The sequence below is a fragment of the Schistocerca nitens genome, chromosome 2 (assembly GCF_023898315.1).
Source record: "Schistocerca nitens isolate TAMUIC-IGC-003100 chromosome 2, iqSchNite1.1, whole genome shotgun sequence".
In the NCBI taxonomy this organism is placed as follows: domain Eukaryota; kingdom Metazoa; phylum Arthropoda; class Insecta; order Orthoptera; family Acrididae; genus Schistocerca; species Schistocerca nitens.
Window position 1 is genome coordinate 886,789,579 of NC_064615.1, and position 22,529 is coordinate 886,812,107.

The 22,529-nt window shown below is 38.0% G+C and overlaps 1 protein-coding gene across 1 annotated transcript in view; it reads left to right on the top strand.

Moving 5' to 3' along the window:
* The window catches only part of LOC126237193 (uncharacterized), a 71,684-nt gene that overhangs the window by 11,091 nt on the left and 38,064 nt on the right, over nucleotides 1-22,529 (top strand). Inside the window, exons 6-9 of the mRNA XM_049947072.1 lie at nucleotides 4,742-4,922; nucleotides 11,466-11,606; nucleotides 16,082-16,260; nucleotides 20,405-21,977. Coding sequence (XP_049803029.1) covers nucleotides 4,742-4,922; nucleotides 11,466-11,606; nucleotides 16,082-16,260; nucleotides 20,405-21,977 — 2,074 coding nt within the window. The remainder of the gene's footprint in view (nucleotides 1-4,741; nucleotides 4,923-11,465; nucleotides 11,607-16,081; nucleotides 16,261-20,404; nucleotides 21,978-22,529) is intronic.

Consider the following 22,529-nt stretch of genomic DNA (forward strand, 5'->3'; position numbering starts at 1 on the left):
TGTCCGCATTGTTTGAGAACTTTATTTCTAAGAATTACTCATTGTTAAAGATTTGGCTAATATCTGGCATATCATTTATCAGTTTATTGTGCATCTTGTAGTGTTGTTTCTCCATACACTGGAAAGAATGACTAAAGCATAAGTGAAAATAAAGCAGGATTACTTTTCTAATCAGCTCGTCAGAATGTGGATTACACTTAATTTTGAAAATGGTACCACATGACTACCACCCGTTTTTACACTAGTTTTTAAGCCATTCATGTTGTTCTCTAGAAATCTGGAAATGGCCCTGACTACAGTCAAACAACTGGAAGCTGCTGTGAATGGGCATATTGCGAGTCATGCATCAGAGATACTGAAGGTACCTCAAGTGCCATCCTCTCCCATGGATCCTGTCTCCTCTTCGTAAAGTATGGGATCTATCACTAATTATCCACTTGACTGTGAGTGTTGTGTCAGTGGTATGGCTAGATACCCTTTGAAGGGGAGACAGAGACCAAGGAGAACTCAGGTTGTTATCTCTATCCCCCTAACCAACAAGTTTGAGGTGCTGTCTCCCACTGAAACCAAAATTGAGCCAGTGAGACTCACTTCACCTGTTGGGAAAACACTGTGTCCTGTGGCAAGAGAATTCAAACACAAAAGAGTAAGGGTCTAGCCATCAGTAGTTCAAGCACACAGCAGATATGGGAGCCCTTAGGGAAGTGACAGCAAGGGATTGGAAGGAACAACAGGTGCTCTCTGTGTGTTTGCTTGGGCCACTCATTAAAAATATTGAAGAGGCTCTTCCATCAGTCACTGAAGGAATGGGATGCAGCCAACTGCAATTGAGGTGCACATGTTACCTCTTATCTGGGCCTTGGTCACAGAGTTTCAATGAAGTTCACAATTTGCAGCATTGCCTGCAGAACTACTTGTGATCTCCTGGTTCTGAGCCAAGTGGAAGGACTGAACCTGAGACTTTGAATGTTCTGTGGCAAATAACACTGTGACTTCGTGGACTTGGACCATAGGGCTGAGAATTTCATGATCCCCCAAATGCTCAGGTGTGCCCTACACACCAGAAGCTGCAGCCCAAATAGCTGACTGCATGTGGCATGTACACAAGAGTTTTTTACATTAGGAATATTTCCGTCTTGTTCAGATAGAGGACCAGAAGTATCAGTATAAGATTCTTAGAAATGTTTCCTACTGGTGATAGTATTTTAATCATCATGATTAACTGCCAAATCATATGCAACAAAGTGCCAGAACTTTGAAGTGATCCTAAAAAGCAATGATGGTCACACGGTGCTAGGTACAGAAAGCTGGGTAAAACCTGAAATTGATAGTGGTAAGATTTTTGGGGAAAATCTAACGTGTATATCATAAGGATAGACTAATCGTAGATGGAAGTGGTGCATTTGTTGTATTAGTCAAGAAACACAAATCCATCAAGGTAAAAATTGAAACAGCATTCAAGATTGTTTGGGCGAAACTTAGTGAAGGATGGGCACATAATATAATCAAAGCTTTGTATCGACTAAAAGACTAATCTCCAGATGCAACTGAAAACTGCCTGCCTCACAGCTACAGCTGTCAGAGACAATGTTCAAGTGTCTGTGAGCTGTTCTTGTACGAATGTGTGTGTGCTTTCTACTTAAGAAGAATACCTTTTGGCCAAAAGCTCAAATGTTTAGTAGTCTCTTCATTGCGTCTGTCTGTGACTCAAATCCTTCTCTGCATGGTGAGTAACAGTGTATCACGTTTGTAATATTGTTACCACAAGGTGAGACAAATTAATTGGGTAAGATAACAAAGAAATGGTAAACTGAATAATTGTTAGGATGTAGAGAAATTAGAGCTTCTAAAACTATTTATTGAAAATGTATTACAGTTTGCAAGCTTTTGAAGCCAGTGGCTCTTTTCTCGGGGCAGGAGGAGGGGCCACAGGTTCAAAAAGCTTGCAAACTGTAATACATTTTAATATGTGTGTTCTCCTGCCACTGTTTGAGGGGTAGATTTTTTTTTCTTTTTATCCATCCAATTACTTATATTTTCACAAATAGATTATTTTTGTTGATTGTTGGGAATGTTGGATTTATAATAGATATGTTGAGATGGAAAGATTAGTCCCAAGTAGGAAGTGATGGAGAATGACATCCAAGCAGTCAACGCACTAATGAGTTAAAATTAAAAATTACAGGACATTTAGAGAGAGGGGCCATTAAATTTCAAATGTGTAGTATGTTGTAGAAAATAGGAAAACTCAAAGCATATGTTCAGTATAGACAATTCCACATTCATTCATTCCATCATGATGGAGAGCTGTCAGGGCTGCGGAATGAGTCAAATTGTGTATTAACATGCAGAAGCAGCCACTGCAGGCTACTCTTTATAGTATGTTAATAATAACAATATTAGAAAAGGAAAGTTACTACTCACCATATAGCGGAGATGCTGAGTCGCAGATAGGCACAACAAAAATATTTTCACAATTATAGCTTTCAGCAATTAAGGCCTTTGTCAACGACCACACTTGTGTGGTGGTTTCAGTTGCCTGAGACTGTAGTTGCGTGTGCACATCTGCGACTCAGCATCTCCGCTATATAATGAGTGGCAACTTTCCTTCCCTAATATTGTTACATTCCATCCTGGATTTTGCATTGTATTAACAATAAAATAGACTATAGTTAATATAGCCATACTGATAATAATAGGAACTACTCATGTATTACACAGAACACTATGAGCTGTGTATAAACCATGTGAAAAAAGGTTGTGCTTGCATGTCTGTTTATAGATAAATTATCTAAAAATTTTTGGACCATTGTTCCAGGAAAACAGCGATGAGTTATAATATAACTTATTTAGTAAACATAGTTATGCAAGCAGTAAAGGAAACAAAAGAAAAATTCGGAGTAGGTATTAAAATTCATGGAGAAGAAGTAAAAACTTTGAGGTTCGCCGATGACATTGTAATTCTGTCAGAGACAGGAAAGGACTTGGAAGAGCAGTTGAACGGAATGGACAGTGTCTTGAAAGGAGGATATAAGATGAACATCAACAAAAGCAAAACGAGGATAATGGAATGTAGTCAAATTAAATCGGGTGACGCTGAGGGGATTAGATTAGGAAATGAGACACTTAAAGTAGTAAAGGAGTTTTGCTATTTAGGGAGTAAAATAACTGATGATGGTCGAAGTAGAGAGGATATAAAATGTAGACTGGCAATGGCAAGGAAAGCGTTTCTGAAGAAGAGAAATTTGTTAACATCTAGTATAGATTTAAGTGTCAGGAAGTCGTTTCTGAAAGTATTTGTATGGAGTGTAGCCATGTATGGAAGTGAAACATGGACGATAACCAGTTTGGACAAGAAGAGAATAGAAGCTTTCGAAATGTTGTGCTACAGAAGAATGCTGAAGATAAGGTGGGTAGATCACGTAACTAATGAGGAGGTATTGAATAGGATTGGGGAGAAGAGAAGTTTGTGGCACAACTTGACTAGAAGAAGGGATCGGTTGGTAGGACATGTTTTGAGGCATCAAGGGATCACAAATTTAGCATTGGAGGGCAGCGTGGAGGGTAAAAATCGTAGAGGGAGACCAAGAGATGAATACACTAAGCAGATTCAGAAGGATGTAGGTTGCAGTAGGTACTGGGAGATGAAGAAGCTTGCACAGGATAGAGTAGCATGGAGAGCTGCATCAAACCAGTCTCAGGACTGAAGACCACAACAACAGTTATGCTCACATATAAGTTGTTAATTTTTATTTTTAGATGATTGGTTCCGATCTTTTAAAGAGATTGTCATCGGGAATGTTGATCTGATAATGATCTCTGTAGAATATCGAAACTGGTCATCTAAAAATAAAAATTAAAATTAAACCTTATATGCAACCATAATTATGTTTACTAAATAAGAGAAATTATCCTTTGTACTTCTTTGATAAATGTCATTTGATTATTTTAAGTAGTTACAGTAGTTCTGGTGAAATACGTGAAAATGTAGAGCATCAATAAATAGCATGTCTGGCTCTGTCTGTCATGACTTACATTGTTGTATAAATATGAGTTAAGAGTCATCATCTATAAAAGACAGGTTAATTTTTAACCATAATGTATGGGATGAACTGTATTTACGAACTGCCTGTGTGTGTTATAATATCACAAAACACTATTGTCGATTGCCAGGTCAGATTCATTTAAAGCCAGTTCTAAACTTCATCCTCCAGACAACTGAGAAAACTATGTGCTACAGGAATTAATTGGTACTGTGTGCCATTAATCTGTACAATTTATGAAGGAGTTTCATTAACCAAGAAGCAGAATTATTTCATCTATTAGAAGTTGTTTAAATTATACATTAGCAGCAAATTTGCATTTGAAAGTGTAGACTTACCTGATAGAAATAAGTCCCCAAATATATGGCAGTAAGTTATTTGCTGTATTTTTACTGAGACAAAAGTGGCTGTTCAGTATTTGTACAAGGAGACAAAATTCTTATGACTACAGATAGATACATTTAAAAGTGGAAACAATTATTTTAAGTTTTGAAACAAAAAGTTCTTTTCTCAGGGAAGACAGAGGGCTAAGGAGGGGAAGGTCACTCAGAGCCCAAGCTGAAAGGGACAGAACTATTGGGAGGAGACAAAGATAAGAGCCAGTCTGTCTTGTAATGTTACAGTTTTCCTGAGCAACTTTTTCTTTTGGTAAAATATTAAGTATACTATTATGGTTTATTTTATATCTGTTTTTGCAGGTAATTGAACTGCAGCACATGGTGCGTGAAACTGAAGCTGTTTTGGATGAAGAAGGGAGGATTGCGCAGATAAAGGGATCCTGTAATGGGCCAGCAGCATCTCCTATCAAAGATACAACTGCTGTTTTAAGTCCAACTAATAGCACACCTGAAACAAAAGACACTCATGTTTGCTCTCAGTGTAAGTATTTGTTACGAAATCTTTTGTTATCTTGTGGTTACCATGTGGTTCATATTATTGAAATTGGTAAGCTGAATTTCAAGTGATTTATTCAAGTGATTTGGGTAATGAGAAAGTACATGACTAAAATGTGTAGATATTAATAAATCCCTAAGTGACATTATTACACATGGACAGAGAGAAATTTTAATTTTTTATATTTGCAACTGACCTAAGTGGACTGACACTGGGCAGTTTCACACAGTTTATTTACTGTGGAACCCACATTCTGTAGATTCAGAGTATCAGTGGAAACACATATCATGATGAATGTTAGAGACAGATGGCAACTGAAACAAACATATGACACTATAAATTGGAATTTGTTGTAAGTTTTGATTGCATGTCAGAGGATGTAATAATATAATGCCATGTTTTCTTAATGGCATAATTCTGTAGTTTCTTAAAAAATCAAATGTGTATCGCTATGATGAATGACATTCTGGAACAAGTTACAAGAGATGATTCCAAAGATGACTGATAAGTCACAATTCACAAGAGAGTGATACGTCTATATGGTTGAGTTCTCTGCTCATAATCCAGTGTTTATATACAAACACTGACATTACTGTGGCAATAAACTTTGGAATTATCAGCTTTAAATATTGAAAGGAATAAAGACAACAACTTACCATAAAGTTGAAATGTTGAGGTGTTGATAGGCATATAGGCACATAAACAAGACTGTTGGCCACTCGATGCCGTAATTCTATGATGGGTTACTCCCCTTCTCTTTTCGATATTTGTATTCCATCATGGAGTGCCCATTATCATACAAATATCAGTTTTGTTCCGTGTGAAGCAAAATGGGTTCCACAGAGACTGCATTCCACAGCAGAATACCATTTGTGTTAATCTAGTCTTAAAGATATTAAAGAAATATATCTAAAGAAGTCACACATCTTTGTTTTTAGATATATTTTTCCCACGTGAAATGTTTCCCTCTATTATATTCATATCAGATATTAAAGAAAGAATGATTTATGTGTGAATGTCAGTTGGAGAGGGACAAAACACGATGTAATCCTAAGAACTTCAGAATAAGAAAAACTTTACATGTTGCTATGCTACAATTTGTCGTTTACTGAAGTGTTTTGCAACATGTGTCCTTGATTGTACCCACACCTGCAGATCCATTTTCTAGTTCTGTTGACTTTTGTTTTTGTAGAGCTATCTCTCTCTCTCTCTCTCTCTCTCTCTCTCTCTCTCTCTCTCTCTCTGTCTTCAAAAACAACCATTAAGGCTTAAAATATCTGCATATCCCTCACTGAAAGTGACGGGCAAAATCTGTGAGATGCTGTGTCCTAGTAAGAAAATATTTTTGGTTCTTTTTCACTTCTCTGTATCTTTTTGAGCTAATGTGCACATGGTGAGCTTTTTCTTCTGGCATTCGTTCATGGTGTGATTATCGTAGCTGAAAGTTAAAGACTGTATTGTACTAATTTATTTAGACAATTTGTTTAATGTGTCACCTAAGAAATAGGACAGGGTGAATTGCATTGTAAAAAAACTAATCTGTCAATTTTTTTTAGTTCAGTTATCAGAATTACTTGACACTTGTTCTAGTTTCTACCATTGACAAACATTGACAATTCCTCCCTGTAATTATAATACAGAACTTTTATCTTGTCTATGATTATATGTGGTTTCCATAAGTTGAATTCCTCAAATATTGACTTAATAGAATGAATGTATGTATGTATGTATAGTCAGTGGGATTCCTGAGCTACAAGGTGCTTTTAATCTATGAAAGAGAATTAAGTAAAAGGCTGCAGAATCGGCGTATTCTCTGATAGAGAAAATAGTTACATGGTTGAGATGGACTTCTCTTGCCTGGGACAGATTAAGTATTTTTAGACTTGTTGCGGCAGGCAAGAATCATTGATAGCAACTTGAAACAAAAATTAACAGAAAATACTGTAGATTTGAAAGATTCAGGCTCAGAGATGTGTTACTGAACTTCGTGGAGTGAATAAAGCATCTGAATTTCTTAATCAACTTCTCAGCCTTATTGTCATATTTTGGGTAGCGAACTTTTCATTCAGTCTGCTCCTAGCAACTTTCAGTAGGTAATGTTGTTGACTTTTAACATACTATGGAGTAATCATTGTCTGTTCACATATCAAGAGGTTAATTGTATCAAAAGAAAAATTCAATCAAGAAAACTATAAACTTATAAAACAGGATGGCTGGTATTAGTGGAATTCTTTGTACTGCTGATAACACACATGAAAACCTACTCCAGGACAGGTCAATCAAAAGGTGGATCCATGTCATCATGGGAACTGAGTGACATGCTCTGTCTTTCCAGCTTCCCCAGTCTATCCCTGCTTCCTCTCTGAGGGGGGAACTACAGTTCCAAAAGCTTGGATAGTTTTTGTACTTTCATATGTATCTATCAGCAATACTAAGAATTTCACCTCCTTAAGTTACTAACCAGCCAGTCATTCTGTCTTATAATGTCATATATCAATACAAGTTATCGACAACAGAAATGAATCGATGTTTAAAGGATTTTAGTAAAAATTACTCGCCATTTCCTAGAAAATTTTTGTCCTCATTCCGATCGATAGTGTGGAGTAACTTTTCCTTCCTATCAGGAATTATTCATCACAAACTGTCTTTTTCCAGTTCAGTATACTTTCTTCTGTTCAAGGAATTCCAAAAAATGCAAATGCTAGAGAGTAAAGCATGTTATTACATTTTTTATCTATCTGACACCTGTTTCAGTCTTTCATAGTCTGTAAACAGGATATGGGTCCTTCCCTATCACTAATATTGTTTGTATCCATTTATCCTGTTGGAATATCTAAGTAGGTCAAAATAAATTTGTAATTACATTGGCCAGCAAAGAAGTTGAGCACCCAAAAGACATGGTTCGATTTCAATGTAACTTAACCCACCACTGGCAGGGACCTTAGTGATTAGAGTTGCAATTCTCTTTGACATGCAAAGTGACCACCAAAATGCATTAGTGATGTTAATATTTAGTGTTGTTACCAGGCCAGGTAGGAAAAATAAGGGGTATGAACAGAGCTAGACATTGAGTGATCACCATATAGGACATGGAGATGCTGCATACTCATGTGAGACAGTGTTATCAGCATCTGACTTGTGTTTAAAGGGGGCTTTAGTGTGAGTCTTCTTCTGGCCACCTGGTCGAATCCTGCAATATCCAGATCGTGGGATATTTGGATGTGACAGTGCCTGGTGATGGAATACAGCGGAGCACAAGGGCACGCATGCTCGTCATGGGGGTTCTGGTTGACCACATCTGACCACCACAAGAGAGGATCACTGTGTTGCGCACCGAGCACATTGTAAACGCCCTCACATCTATGTCTTTCATCCAAGAACAAATTTTGGATTCCCAACAACTCTGTATGTCATCTCCCACCATTGGCCAGCTTAGCAACTGCAGACTATGGAATTACTGTCCCCTGCATAGGCTGCCATTAACACCACAACACAGACAGCAGTGTCTGGAGCGGTGCTGTGATGGAGAGGCCTGGAATTCTGATGAGTGGTGTCATATTGTGTTCAGTGATTAATTGTGTTTCTACACGACCTCGGATGACCAACATTGGCGATTACTGTAGTGTCCTGGTGAGATGTTCTGTTCTTCCATGTTTTGGAGAGGCACAGCAGAGTTGCTTATAGCAGCATTGTGTGTGGAGCTATCTGGTATGACTTCAGGTAATGACTGGTAGTACACTCACAGCACAACAGTATGATTTGGACATCCTGCTTGCTCATACTCTCATGCAACAATATTGTGCTGCTATTTTTCAGCAGGGCGATGCTCGTCCACACATGGCATGTATTTCTGTGAACTGTCTCCGTGAATCTGAGATGCTGCTGTGGCCAGCAATATCCCTAGATCTGTCCCCTACAGAACATGTGTGGACCAGTTAGGATGAGAACTCCATCCCAGTGCCAGTATCTGTGATATCAAGGACCAGTTACAACAGTTGTGGGCCTGCTTGGCTCAACAAGGATAAAATGGTTTTAGGAAACTCTCCCTAACCAAACCAGTGCATGCATCCACGCCAGAGGGGGTGCAATGTCATACTAATAAGTGGGCTCAAACTGCCATGTTCTTTGTAAATTTGGCTATGTATTGTAGTCACTGAAATAATATCACGTACCATCTCAAACCATGATGTTTCATTTAACTTCCTCCTCTCCTTCTGAGTGACTAACTTATTATACAGATAGAATTGTTTGAGTAAAGGAGTTTTAAATTTATTGCTGTTGCCACTGAGATCTGCTTCATAAACTACTAAAAAATATTTTGCGTGACTCTCTCCTGACTTGCATGGCTTGTGGTCTGTTTATCAGACTCCTCTTTCTCAGTAGCTTTTTGGATGCAGAAAATTGCTACCCACAGCCACCTTTTTAACAGAAGATATAAGTATATTGGCTTTTCAGTCAATTATGGGTTCAGAACATTTCAGGCTGGTGTATTGCATGGGTGTAGGACACCTCTCAGCAGCATCAGTGTAATTTATGGCCTGTGCAGTATTGGACCAAATCCTCCAACCTGTTGTGCAGCTGAACAGTCAGTATTCTGAAATAGGTTTGTCTTTCTAGATGATAATATTTGAGCACACTGATTCCACCTTGTGGAGTCTTTCATGCAGAAGACAGGAATTAAATGAATGAAATGGCCTACAGTACCTGCGGACATGAACACGAATGACATGCCTGGAACCACTTCAAACTTGCAGTGCATTGTCACAAGAACCCTCCTCACACACTGAACCCTCCTCACACACACATCGTCACAGGATGGTCACAACCAAATACTGGATAGGCTTGAGCAGGAGATAATAGTTTCAGCTAATGGATGGCATCAGTTTTCCATGTTTAAAAAATACAGAGCATGAAATAAAAACAACAGATTGTAATGCAAAATAGAGCTTTCTGAATGCCTGATGCCTCTAATTGTAACAATATCACAAGTAATGTGGAAACGTCCTGTGGCATCTGCATTCATCCTACAAATGATCGAATAGTTATGGACAGAAGTTATTAAGCTAAGTCAAAGCATTGCTTTATCGTTCTTGTATTGTTTGTAAGTATATACTCTTTCAAAAACACTATGACACTAATAGGTGAATTTGGCTTTCCTCCCAGTCTGCAGTGTATGGGAAGCTAAAATATCTTTCATGGCACGTAATTCTACTTATAGAGTAAATTACATTTCAATTTTTTTTTAAAGCAGATCCCTGAAACTGTGTCTCGCCTTATCTTGAAACTTTTATTGTCCGTATCATGTAATCAGACATTGTTAAACAGCTGGAGAGAAGTATAATTTGGTTTTGGGTCCCTGTCTTTTGATTTTACAGTTTCCACACTCAAACATTGTAATTTCTCTCTGCTCCTCTTAAAATGGAATATCTCACTCCACAAATTTTATAAAATAATGTGAATTTCTCCGTGCTGTAAAATTTACCTTCTTATTCTTCAAAGTGGTCACCATCAATGGTGTGACATTCCCTCTCCCAATAAGACACTGTGGAGAGGTTTAGAAGTTAGCTGCAGGCATTAGTGGAAAGTTTTGTGATTAAGAGCATCAGAGCATCACCTCTCCTCTCCTTGCCAGCCAAATATGCTGGCAAAAATTTGTTCTTGAGGAGTATCACACGAGTCTGTTTTAACAGTCTTGACTGGGGATGCAGGTTACACTGAGGAAAAGTGATGTCTTGATTAAGGCACTGGGCTCCAGTTTTAAAAGAACCACATCGCCATTTGATCATTCCAACTAGATTTTATGCAGTTTTCCAAAATCATTTTAAAATCAATACCATAATGGTTTGTTTAAAAATGCTGGGATTGATTCTTGTTCTCAACTTTCTTCACCCAAGCTATTTCTTTCCCTAAAAATCTTCACTTTGCTTCATTTTGCCATTCTTTTGTCCTCTTAATGTCAGGTGGTGCCCTTTGGTACATATGCCGAAACTTCATTTTCATTCTCATTATGGAATTTATTTCTACAGGAACAAGCTTATTATTTTCCCTGGACTGGCACCACCTTGAATAGCTCCCTTATTGCATTTGGGGATATTTGGACTAAAATAGGCAGAAATCTGAACCTTGCAAAATAGGCACAAGTTAAGAAAGAAATATCCACATAGTTTTAATATCATTCCAAAATCAGGACATTTCAGTCTAAATATTCCAAATGTTCAGTTCCTGACTGTAAAAGACTTGACACTGTGCTTTCTGTTGTATTTTATAAAATACTTTATAACAAATATACAAGATGCTTAGATGTTGCTCCATGTCCATTATTACTGTTGATGTGTTGTATGTATAAAATCATTAAATCATTCACTTGCCTCATTTTAAAAGAATTGCAACATATGTAACATATTTGGCAGAAGGTGTATCACAACAGACTCAATCTGTCCACAAGCATTTGATTTCCGGAACAGTGGTTTTTTTTAAAAAAAAAGCTAAACCAGCACATGTAATTTACACATATAATGTATCTTACAGGTGGCTCAAGATTTTCTACTCGAAAAACACTTGCACACCACATGAAGTCCTTGCATACTGCGTACAGATTATGTTATCCGTGCCCATGTTGCAAGAACACTTTCAGCAACAATTGGAGTGTCTATCGACATCTGTACAAGGGTAAGAAAAATTTGATTATTCATTGGGAAAAGCATGTAAAGTTCCTTAAAAACAGTACATAAAATTTTTTAGTAATGAACACTGTATATCAAACAGAGTTTATACCTATTATACCATTCAAATTCAATAGCATTTTTTGAAAACTGATAACCTCTGACTAAATTGTTACAAGTACCTCACATAAAGCACTCAGCTGTGCCCTGATACAATAATGAGGGGGAGGATGTTAGGGGAACATGTAAGGGAGACAAATAGAAAAGTGGTACAGATACATGCCTATTAGTTTGGAATGGAATTCACAATTGGAAGGTTATATAAGCAGAAAAATGCAAAGTGTTTGCGGCAAGGGAGAGGAAGAGAGAATTGATGGGATGTGGGTAAAGACTATGGAAGTAGGAACTATGAAAGTAGATATACTGTGAAGAACCTTTTTTAATTCTATTTTTTATTTTTCATTTTTAAGAATATTCTGAAGAAAGAACATGCAACAAACATGCAGTATAGAATATGAAGCAAAAAAAAAAAAAAAATCTCCCTGACTGACACTGTTAGTACAGAAGTGAGATTTCCAACCACACTCACAACCTTTGTATGATTGTTTGTGCAGGAACAAGGCCCAAGATTTTAGTGTTCATAAACGCTGTGAAACTGTTCAAAATTTTCCCATTGAAGCAATTTTTGCAAACTAAAAATTGAAGATAAGACAGTGTTCTATGTGGCATCATTAAGGATATATGCTTGACTATTAATAAGACTGTGAAGTCCATGTTTGATCCAAGCAGATCTAAGAACTTAAGAGTCAATTTTGATTTTCACAGAAAAACAACAAAGTACAAGCCGTTCATGATTCTAAGTGTGTAATACAATGCACTATGGCATATTGCAAGGCAGTCAACCACACTTAAGACATCAGATGACATTATATTAGTGAATAGAATTATAACAGTTTCCCAAGGTGATTTCTGCTATACACTGCAACTAATGTAATGATGAACACATGCTAATGAGTTGCAGGTCGTCTTAGAAAGCTCAGGTCTTCAGGACCAATACCAGTCTTATGCCTGTGGACTTGTGGACACGCGAGGAGACAACATGAATGTATGGCAATTAGTTATTAAGAACTGTGGAGGACATGGCTCCAGAAGCAGGAGGAAAAATACCTGCTGAATGATTTATGTCAGTCAGCTGCCTCAATTTAAAGACTTCTTTTTTCTTTTCTTTTAGACTGAGCTAGTGCACATAACAAATTCTGTCAGCTGCTGGCTTCATGGAAGGGCAGTATCAATGCCCCTAAACTACCGTACTGCAAGTTCCTGTAAATTGGGAAATATATAATTTGATTACTAGTATTGAGAGGACAACACTGCCAGTCATCTGGTGGAATTTGATTCATTAACCATACCAGAGTTTCTACACCTCAAAATAACCTTTGAAGATGAGATGTCAGTTATTTTCTGTGAAGTCAGTGGCAAATAGAACTCTAACAGAATTGAACTTACAATTGTGACATTATTATGAAACAAACATTTGGGACAGAAAATATTTAGTGGATGTTGTGCAAATGATCATATTTGTATTGCTTGGATTAACCTCATGCCCTCAAAACTTATTTTTCATTTTAAATGTGTGTGATTCATGACAAAAGTCAGTTTTTCCATGGTTATTCATTAGGTATGGGCAAACATGTGCAACTTGACTCTGAACCTCAGTATTAATTACTTCTTACATGGCCGACTGTGCCAATGGTGCAGACAATTTGATCTTTCTTGTTCTATTTCATTCACTAATATAAAAGCTTATTGGAACCTGGTGCAGTTTCATTTTGTATTCTATGTTGATTGAAGTGTGTTTAAGTGGTAGCTTCAACTAAATGCGAAACCTCTTAGAATTTCCTGAGAGTTTACTGGTGCAGCAGACCTAGAATCTGTGGCAAATTGTCATATATCATTCTGTTTCTTGTAGATTTCATGTTCTCTTCTCTCTTCAATACTCAGATAGAAAGAGACCAGAAAGCTCTGTGCAGGGTGTTTGGAAATTCCTGGTATGAACATCTAGGACTTGTAGAGGAGGTTGAGTACACATGAATAGGAACCCATGACTGAAAATGTAGCGTTTCCATTCTACGATGTTTTCAATTCAGATGTTTAACTCATCCGCTTCTGCTTGAGGAATTGAATTCGGCATGACACACTGCAATTATGAGGTAACAGTTCGAAAGGAAACATCAGTTTATTACTTAAGCACATTTGTTTGTCTTAACACTTGAACATTACATGTTAACATTATTCCAAAATGAAAAAGTACCCAGCATACTGTATGTACAGAATAGTAATGATGCATTACAATAGTGGCATAATGTGGCGACCACCAATGTTGTTAGAAACATTGAACTTACGAAACATCTTCTGGTACACACTCTCCATCCCATCAGTGTCACTTCAGTTTCTAGCGCTGGGGCAACAACACGTGCCAGCAGATCTTCCTCTCTCTCTCTCTCTCTCTCTCTCTCTCTCTCTCTCTCTCTCTCTACAGAAGTCTCTCAGTAAGGTGGATGTTAAGTGACATCAGATGACCATTTGACATAGTAAACGTCAGCCTGTCTACCCTATTGTATACTGGGACAAGCAACTCGGAGACTTTTCTCTTTCCCTCAGCAGAGGTGGACACGTTACACAAAATATTATGGACGCATTCCCTTCTGCAATCCTACAAGTTTGCAATGGGAAATTCCAAACATCCTGACTACGAGAATGATTTGCGACAGTTTATTGAAATAGTTGAAAGTAAGTGTTAAATCTTGAACATGGTGTCATAGTCGGCACACAAGCGATGGGACATAGCATTTCTGAGGTAGCGATGAAATGGGGATTTTCCCACAAACCATTTCACAAGTGTGCTGTGAATATCAGGAATCCGGCCAAACATCAAATTTCCGACATAGGTGTGGCTGCAAAAAGATCCTGCAAGAAAGGGGCCAACGATGGCTGAAGAGAATCGGTCAGTGTGACAAAAGTGCAACCCTTCTGCAAGTTGTTGCGGATTTTAACAAGTGTCAACGTGCGAATCATTCAACGAAACATTGTCGATATGGGCTTTCGGAGTCAGAGGCCCACTCGTATACCCTTGATGACTGTACAGCACACAGATTTACGCTTCACCTGGGCCTGTTAGCACCAACATTGGACTGTTGATGACTGGAAACATGTTGCCTGGTCAGACAGGTCTCGTTTCAAATTGTATCAAAAGCGGATAGATGTGGATGTGTACGGGTATGGAGGCAACCTCATGAATCCATGGACCCTGCATGTTAGCAGGGGACTGTTGGACTGTTCAAGCTGGTGGAGGCTTTGTAATGGTGTGGGGTATGTGCAGTTGGAGTGATATGGGACCCCTGATACGTCTAGATGAGACTCCGACTGGTGACATGTACCTAAGTAAGCATCCTGTCCAATCACCTGCATCCAGTCATATCCATTGTGCATTCCGACGAACTTGGGCAATTCCAGTGGGACAATGCAACACCCCACACGTCCATAATTGCTACAGAGTGGGTCCAGGAACACTCTTCTAAATTTAAACACTTCCACTGGCCATCAAACTCCCCAGACATGTACATTATTGAGCATATATGGGATGCCTTGCAACATTCTGTGCAGAAGAGATCTCCACCCCCTCATGCTCTTACAGATTTATGGACAGCACTGCAGGATTCATAGTGTCACTTTCCTCAAACACTACTTCAGACATTAGTCAAGTCAATGCCACGTCGTGTTGCGGCCCTTCTGCGTGCTTGGGGAGATCCTACACTATATTAGGCAGGTGTACCAGTTTCTTTGGCTCTTCTGTGTATTTTTGGCCTATGGTGTAAAGAGATGAGAGTATACAGGCTGAGTTTATTGAAACAATTCAATGTAAGTGCTAAATCTTAAACTTGCAAATAACAGGCAAAATATTTTTGGTCTATGGTGTGAAGAGATGGGAGTATAGGCACTGATTATAGCGTGAAGAGATGAAAGTATAGATACTGATATTGTGAGCCTATTCTAATTAGGCAGTCATTAAATTAAGTGGTTAAATATCTCACAAGAGTTCACAAGTTTCCTTGGTATGCAGAATAAATGGATTTAAAAATGTAAAACTGTAAATGAATGAGTATATGTGGCTGAACCTAGAAAGACAGTTAATGCATGAATATTGTCATTGGAAATAAACAGTTCTCTATATTTAATCATAAGATTTAAGATGGCATACATGGGTTTAAAAAAACTGAAATAAATTTGCCATGAGAGTAGCTTAGACATATAAATAAGAGCAAAACTCCGAACTGGACAGAGAAATCAAAAAGAAAAAAATGGTCACCATGTACCTGGAAAACAGTTGAGAGTGTATATTTCTGTTAAATTTTGAAACCAAAAGAATTTGTGTTACTACATATATTTAATGATTATGCTGACAAATGAAAATTTTCCATGCAGTGCATCGCAAAACAACAGCTCAAGTACGGAAACTGCGACCTCAGATACAGAGTAAAGCTTTCAAGAGAGAAATTGGTGTGGAGAAACTCTGCAGTGATAGCAGCAGCACTGATAAAGTTCCACCTACTGAGCAAGAAGCTGCTCAGAAAGAACAGAACCGAATTGACCAAGAAAATAAGGTAACTTAGTTATGATTTAAAAGTAGCAGATTTTAAATTACTTTGAAAAAATTCATTGAATTTTGTAGCCAATGATTTGACTAACATAGCATCTGTCTCATTGCTACCCGTCATCTGAGAGAAAATTATCATTTTTGTTACTAAGTTTACCTGTTTCAAGCCTAATAAAACGCCAGATTGCCCTTTCGTTGTTCTGTAAATTTTGAATTTTTCATGCATAGTATTTGGTGTTTGCTTTTTTGATGACTGGAGAATTTTTGCAATACTGTTTGCAGTGCATTTTTGTCTTCATTATAGCTACCGTATTTACTCGAATCTAAGCCGCACCTGAAAAATGAGACTCAAAATAAAGGGAAAAAAAAAAATCCCGAATCTAAGCCGCACGTGAAATTTGACAGTCAAAATTCAAGGGGAGAGAAAAGTTTTAGGCCGCACCTCCAATTCGAAACAAAGTTGGCCCATTGTAATATGAAACACAATTTAGGTCGAATGAATGACGATACAGCTACAGTAGTTTGGTTCGGGTCATAAGCTTAGCAGTTAAGCTTTACCAGGTAGCCATTGCTATGCGTCAGGCGCTCCGTCCGTATTTATACCGGTACCCTTCCTTTTTCACGTGCTTCGTCTGGTTTGAATCGATTGCTTATTTTGCTTTGATCTGATAAGTGCCGTTTTCTTTGTTATAGGTGTTTACGTCACTCTAAGTTGAAAATGCATTACTGTACTGTGTCATGCACTGTTTATCGCATTCTGATAGTGCCTGTTTACGGCCTGTCGCCGCTCGCGGTAGGGCTTGCTTTTGTGCGCGCTACCGCCGCTTACAATTAAAAAGAGAGAGAGAGGAATCGTCTCATTAGCGAAACAATGGCAAGAGACTACTATTTGTTGTTACTTACACTGCTGCTTTCTTTGATAATGATCAACAAGAACCAAATAATACACTGTGTATGATAGAACATGTTCTGAACGAGAGTTAGGCAAAAATTTTTCTCCGTTTGAAAATCTTTGCGGCCGCTTCTTTAGTACATCAAATTCTGCACAGAAATTAGTCATCTTAAATTTAAAAATCTAGTCAGTTGCCGTGCTTCATTTCTGACTGTATCACTATTAGGCATAAGAATAATACGAATATAAACATGACACGATATGTATATTCTTCCGCGTTTGCTGTTGTCTCACTCTAGTTTCATAGTTAATTAGGTAGACAGCATTTAAATGAGATAGCAGCAAACACAAAAGAATACATGGCAAAATGTGTATATTCATATTATTCGTATGGTGAAGAGAATACTGCATGTGATTCACATTTCATCAGGTTCCTATTAGCAACCATCTCTTCTCACAGGTAGGAAAAAATTCAGAACGTAGAGTTGGCCATATTGACAAACATCACAAACAGTCTTGCCAGTCAGATTTTCGTAGTACATTGAAATTCTGCTACATTCGAATATGAACAATACGGAATTTGTATTTACTTCGTTGGATAATGTATGAAAATGCAGTGGTCGAAACTCGGGACGGAGAAAAAAAAGCTCGTCTTCCACCTTTTTTTTAAATTTATTTACTGACGCAGAGGTATTGGCGCCAGTATTTATCTTTGTGCCTACAAAGCATGCCTGTGTAGCGCTACATATATTCAACGGCAGAAGTTAGTTGCGGCGGCACCTACCAACATTTTTCAGAACTTCCGCTTGCTTTGCACTCTATTCTAAGCCGCAGGCGGTTTTTTGGATTACAAAAACCAGAAAAAAAGTGCGGCTTGGATTCGAGTAAATACGGTATTCCTCTGTTAAACAAAGTTCTCCCATCTCGTAGTTAAACACAAGAGATGGGTTTATGGCTGTCATTTGACCATCATCGTCAGATAAACCATTTATTATGGAGCACATATTTATTCATGGCAGACAATAAATCTTCAGCTGCTGTTGCAATACTTCCACCTATTCTTTTTGGGAATGATACTGTGGGGATCAAATCAAAGCTGGACATCAGTAAGTCAAGGACTGCCTGAAATCTCCACATACAACCACTTTTCAGTTATAGTATAACCCCACTTTTACATTCACAGAATTAATGTTTTCCCACTGTTTACAACATTTTTTATCACTTCCATCAAATTTCCTATGTCCACAATGTTAATTCACACCCAATTTTGCATCAACATATTTATAATTTTCCCTCAATTTACGCTTCACGAAAAAATGTTTCTGGAAACAAAACTGACGTAAAATGACACTGGCATGATGTTGGCCATCAAGTAGTGTTTACAAACATTATGTGGTTAAGTTTCTTTACACCAGGGGGCTCTACTTAGTGGATTTAAACCAGTAAACTTGTAAAAGTTGGAACAATTCGTGCCCTGTCTCCTGCCGCTGCCAAACTCTACTCTGCTTGGTGGCTGATAGGAGTAGGTTTGTATGAATAAAGATATCATGACCAATCGCAACCATTTCCAAACTGTCTCTGCAACTCATGTGCAGTTTTGTGGTTGTTGCAGTCATCGACACACATCTGTCGAACCATATGTAGTGATTTTCGTCTTTTGGCCACTTGTAGCGCTAGTTGACACCTTAATTCAGTTTGCATTGCTCAAATGTTTTTGATTTAAGCACAGCGTAAATTATGTATATTCTCATGCTGAGCAATACGTGTTTCAAGGATTTATTCTCATTGTTAAGTGTGATGTTTATGTAGGTATCTTTTGTGATGTTACACAAAAAAACAATGTGAGTGATAGTTCTTGTGTTTGTGTGTGTGTCGGGGGGTGGGGGTTCTACATAACTGAGGAAGCAAAGTGCCAGATTACCTCAAAAAGAAGACTACAGTTCAAAAGATGCAGAGCAACACAAATGCAAACACCACACAAAATACTTATGTATATATTTGCACTTGATGTTGTTGTTGTTGTTGTTGTTGTTGTTGTTGTGGTCTTCAGTCCTGAGATTGGTTTGATGCAGCTCTCCATGCTGCTCTATCCTGTGCAAGCTTCTTCATCTCCCAGTACCTACTGCAACCTACATCCTTCTGAATCTGCTTAGTGTATTCATCTCTTGGTCTCCCTCTACGATTTTTACCCTCCACGCTGCCCTCCAATGCTAAATTTGTGATCCCTTGATGCCTCAAAACATGTCCTACCAACTGATCCCTTCTTCTAGTCAAGTTGTGCCACAAACTTCTCTTCTCCCCAATCCTATTCAATACCTCCTCATTAGTTACGTGATCTACCCACTTGATATCGAGAAAAAATTCTCAAAACACTGCGCTGAGCATGAAAAAATATGTAACTGATGCAGTGTTTCATTATTTAAATTATGAATGACAGCTGCAGGCATCGATAATGATGTATGAAACTGAGTCAAACATTTCTGCTTCCCATTTATCAGTTTTCATTATATCAGTAGTTTTTATTAGATAATAAAAAAGTCCCTGACAAGAGTATTTTGATGCCTATTGTGTGCACACACATAAAGTGCGAAAATGCAAGAGGGTATCCTATATGTAACATATTTCTACTGCCTTGTTAATATTCCCTCTAACTGTTTAATGAAGCTTAAACATATCCTGTCAGAACTGCTATCTTGTATATTTCTAAATTTATTATTGAAGTACAGCATTTCGAGATCTGTTCATTGCAGTATTCAATGGCATCCATGGCCTGGGAGTTTATTCCACTTTTTGTATAATATTTTTTATTTTTTAATGTCCTGTATTGATAAGATACAATGCTCATCTTTCTTATTTCACACACACACACACACACACACACACACACACACACACAGAGAGAGAGGGGGGGGGGGGGAGCATGTTTTACAATTGTAAAACAACTAATGCATTCCCCATATAATGAGAGAGCACAGTTATGATCCAGGTAACATACAGATGACAGGCTACCTGTACACTTTAATGAAAGCAGAATTATTTCAAAATAATCAAAACCAATATTTTATCAAAACAAGAAAAATACTGACAGTTTTATGAAGGCAGTATCTTTTCAACACTTGCAGAAGATTCATTGCTGGAGGTACCCCTCCTTCCAAATTATTTACATTCAGCAAAGTGATTCATCGCATAAATTCTTCTTTCTCATAATTATGTTTGTCCAGGCATTAGAGGACTAATTTAAATTTTTGTTTTTTGTCAGGAGTGGATGGACAACTTTGAGGACGATCAAGAGCTACAAAGGTGTGGGGGCTGTGGCCGAAGGTTTGAACGTCGTGCAGCACTGACATCTCATTCCCAGATTTGCCAGAAACGCATAGCTGCCAGGAAAATCAAAGTGCCAAATGTGACACAAGCATCTTCTGAGAAATCTGCATCAAAAAGTGGTAATACTGATGCAACGAAACCTGTGACATCCAACAGAGAGAATGAGAGTAAAGCAGAGGCTGTTCCAGTTTCTGAGAATGTTCAAAGAGCTCGTCACTCGAGTGGCAGCAATTGGTCTGATGCCCCTAAGAAAGAAGTCCTCGGTAAACGCATAGAAATCCAGATTCGAAGAGACTACTGTAAATTTGGTTCAAATATTCCTTCCTCTTCTCAGCAACAGAGCAATAACTTCAGTAGGTCTGTGTCTCCAGAAAGTATTCCAAACATTTCACCACCAGTGAAAGATGAAACAGAGTCTTTGCTATCCGAAGCAGAAGTTGATGATGAAAATGATAGAGATTTCTCAAAAAAGAGGCTTTACGTTTCTAGGCTAGATGCAGCTGAGAGTCAAATTACCGACACTGACAAGCTAGAAACTAATCCTTCTGAAGCATCCCAAGGAAATACTGCTAATTCTCCTGGAGAGACACATAAGAGGAGTGCCACAGCAAGGTCAGCTCTCAGATCCAAAAGACGACTTGCCCTCATTGATAAAGAACTGCCACAAAATTGTGCTCTGAAGAAGAGGAGAGCTACAGTAGATGAAGTAAGTGATAAGGAAGGTAGTGCATCTGAAACTAATCAAAATAGTGAATATCATGAAAACATCAAACACAGGGCTCAAAGAAGTTCTTCTGTGGAACATTTTTCTCCAATAATGGAGAGAAAAATGCATTCTCTCATAAATTTAAAGCGACTACAGTGTTTGCCTTGTCAAAAGAAGTTCAACAAGTTGCCAAACTTGAGAAGACATGTGGCTGTGCATATTGGATGGAACAGATATCGCTGTCCCATTTGTAACTATAAATGCTTTGCAAAGTGTGACTGTGTGCATCATGTGATTAAAGTCCACGGTAATGACAGAAGTGAAGCACTCGATATGGTCCAGTTAATTGAATCTCAGGGTTCAGATACAAGCTCGAATGACAAGTCTCCGGTGCTTAGCTCGGCAGCCAAGACTGGGAAGATTAAAAAGGAGGCTACAGTAGACACAAATTTCAATAGAGATTTGACTGAAGCAGATGCAGAATGTGAAACTCTGGCTACTACAAATGGAGTCAGTGTGTCATATATAATAGATGATGCAGACCCTCAGAGTTGTTCGACTGAAGAAGATAGGATTCAAGTTTTTCTTTTTGATGGTGAGAGTGCAAACAAGGATAGTGATTTGGCAGATCTGAATTCACCATTGAACTGCTTAGGTGACGCTGATCTCGATGACTCAGAGGTGTCTTACATAGTTCCTGAAGGAGAACCAGTAATACACAGTTTGGAAAATAACTGCAACGAAACTGTTCTGAACTTTATCGATGAAAATTTTCACACTCAGGCACCCAGCATAAATGGAGGTAAGAATTAGTGTAATTAACTAATTGTTGTTACCATGATCATTATTGCCATCTTGTGACATTGATGATATTAAACATAGATAGCTAGACATCTTGGACAGAGTATGTTGTTAAGTTCAGTGAATGCATAACTTGGCATATGACAATCACTGCTCAGAAAACCTTGCAAACTGTGCCAGATCTAGGGTCAAACATTTTCGTATCCACACTATGGATAACATGTTTCTTGTGACAAAATTATTACAGATTTAAAAATATTGCTGTAGCTGTAAAATTGTATGGTATTAAAGACTGAAGTTTCTTTATTGGTGTGAAAAAAAATTTCATCCAGAATGTGAATGAATTGAAACAATGTACAGTATGTTATTATTTGCAATTGGAAAGAATGCCATCAAGAATGTAGTAGATCAGGTATAACAAGAAAAAGACAGCAAACATAAATGTATGTTGGTGTTAACAAGCATTAAATATTACTTGTTGCAGCGTACTGGTCATTCTTTATTACCTGTACTGATAGCTGGACTGCTTGTCTTGTGTAATTGATAAAGTCAT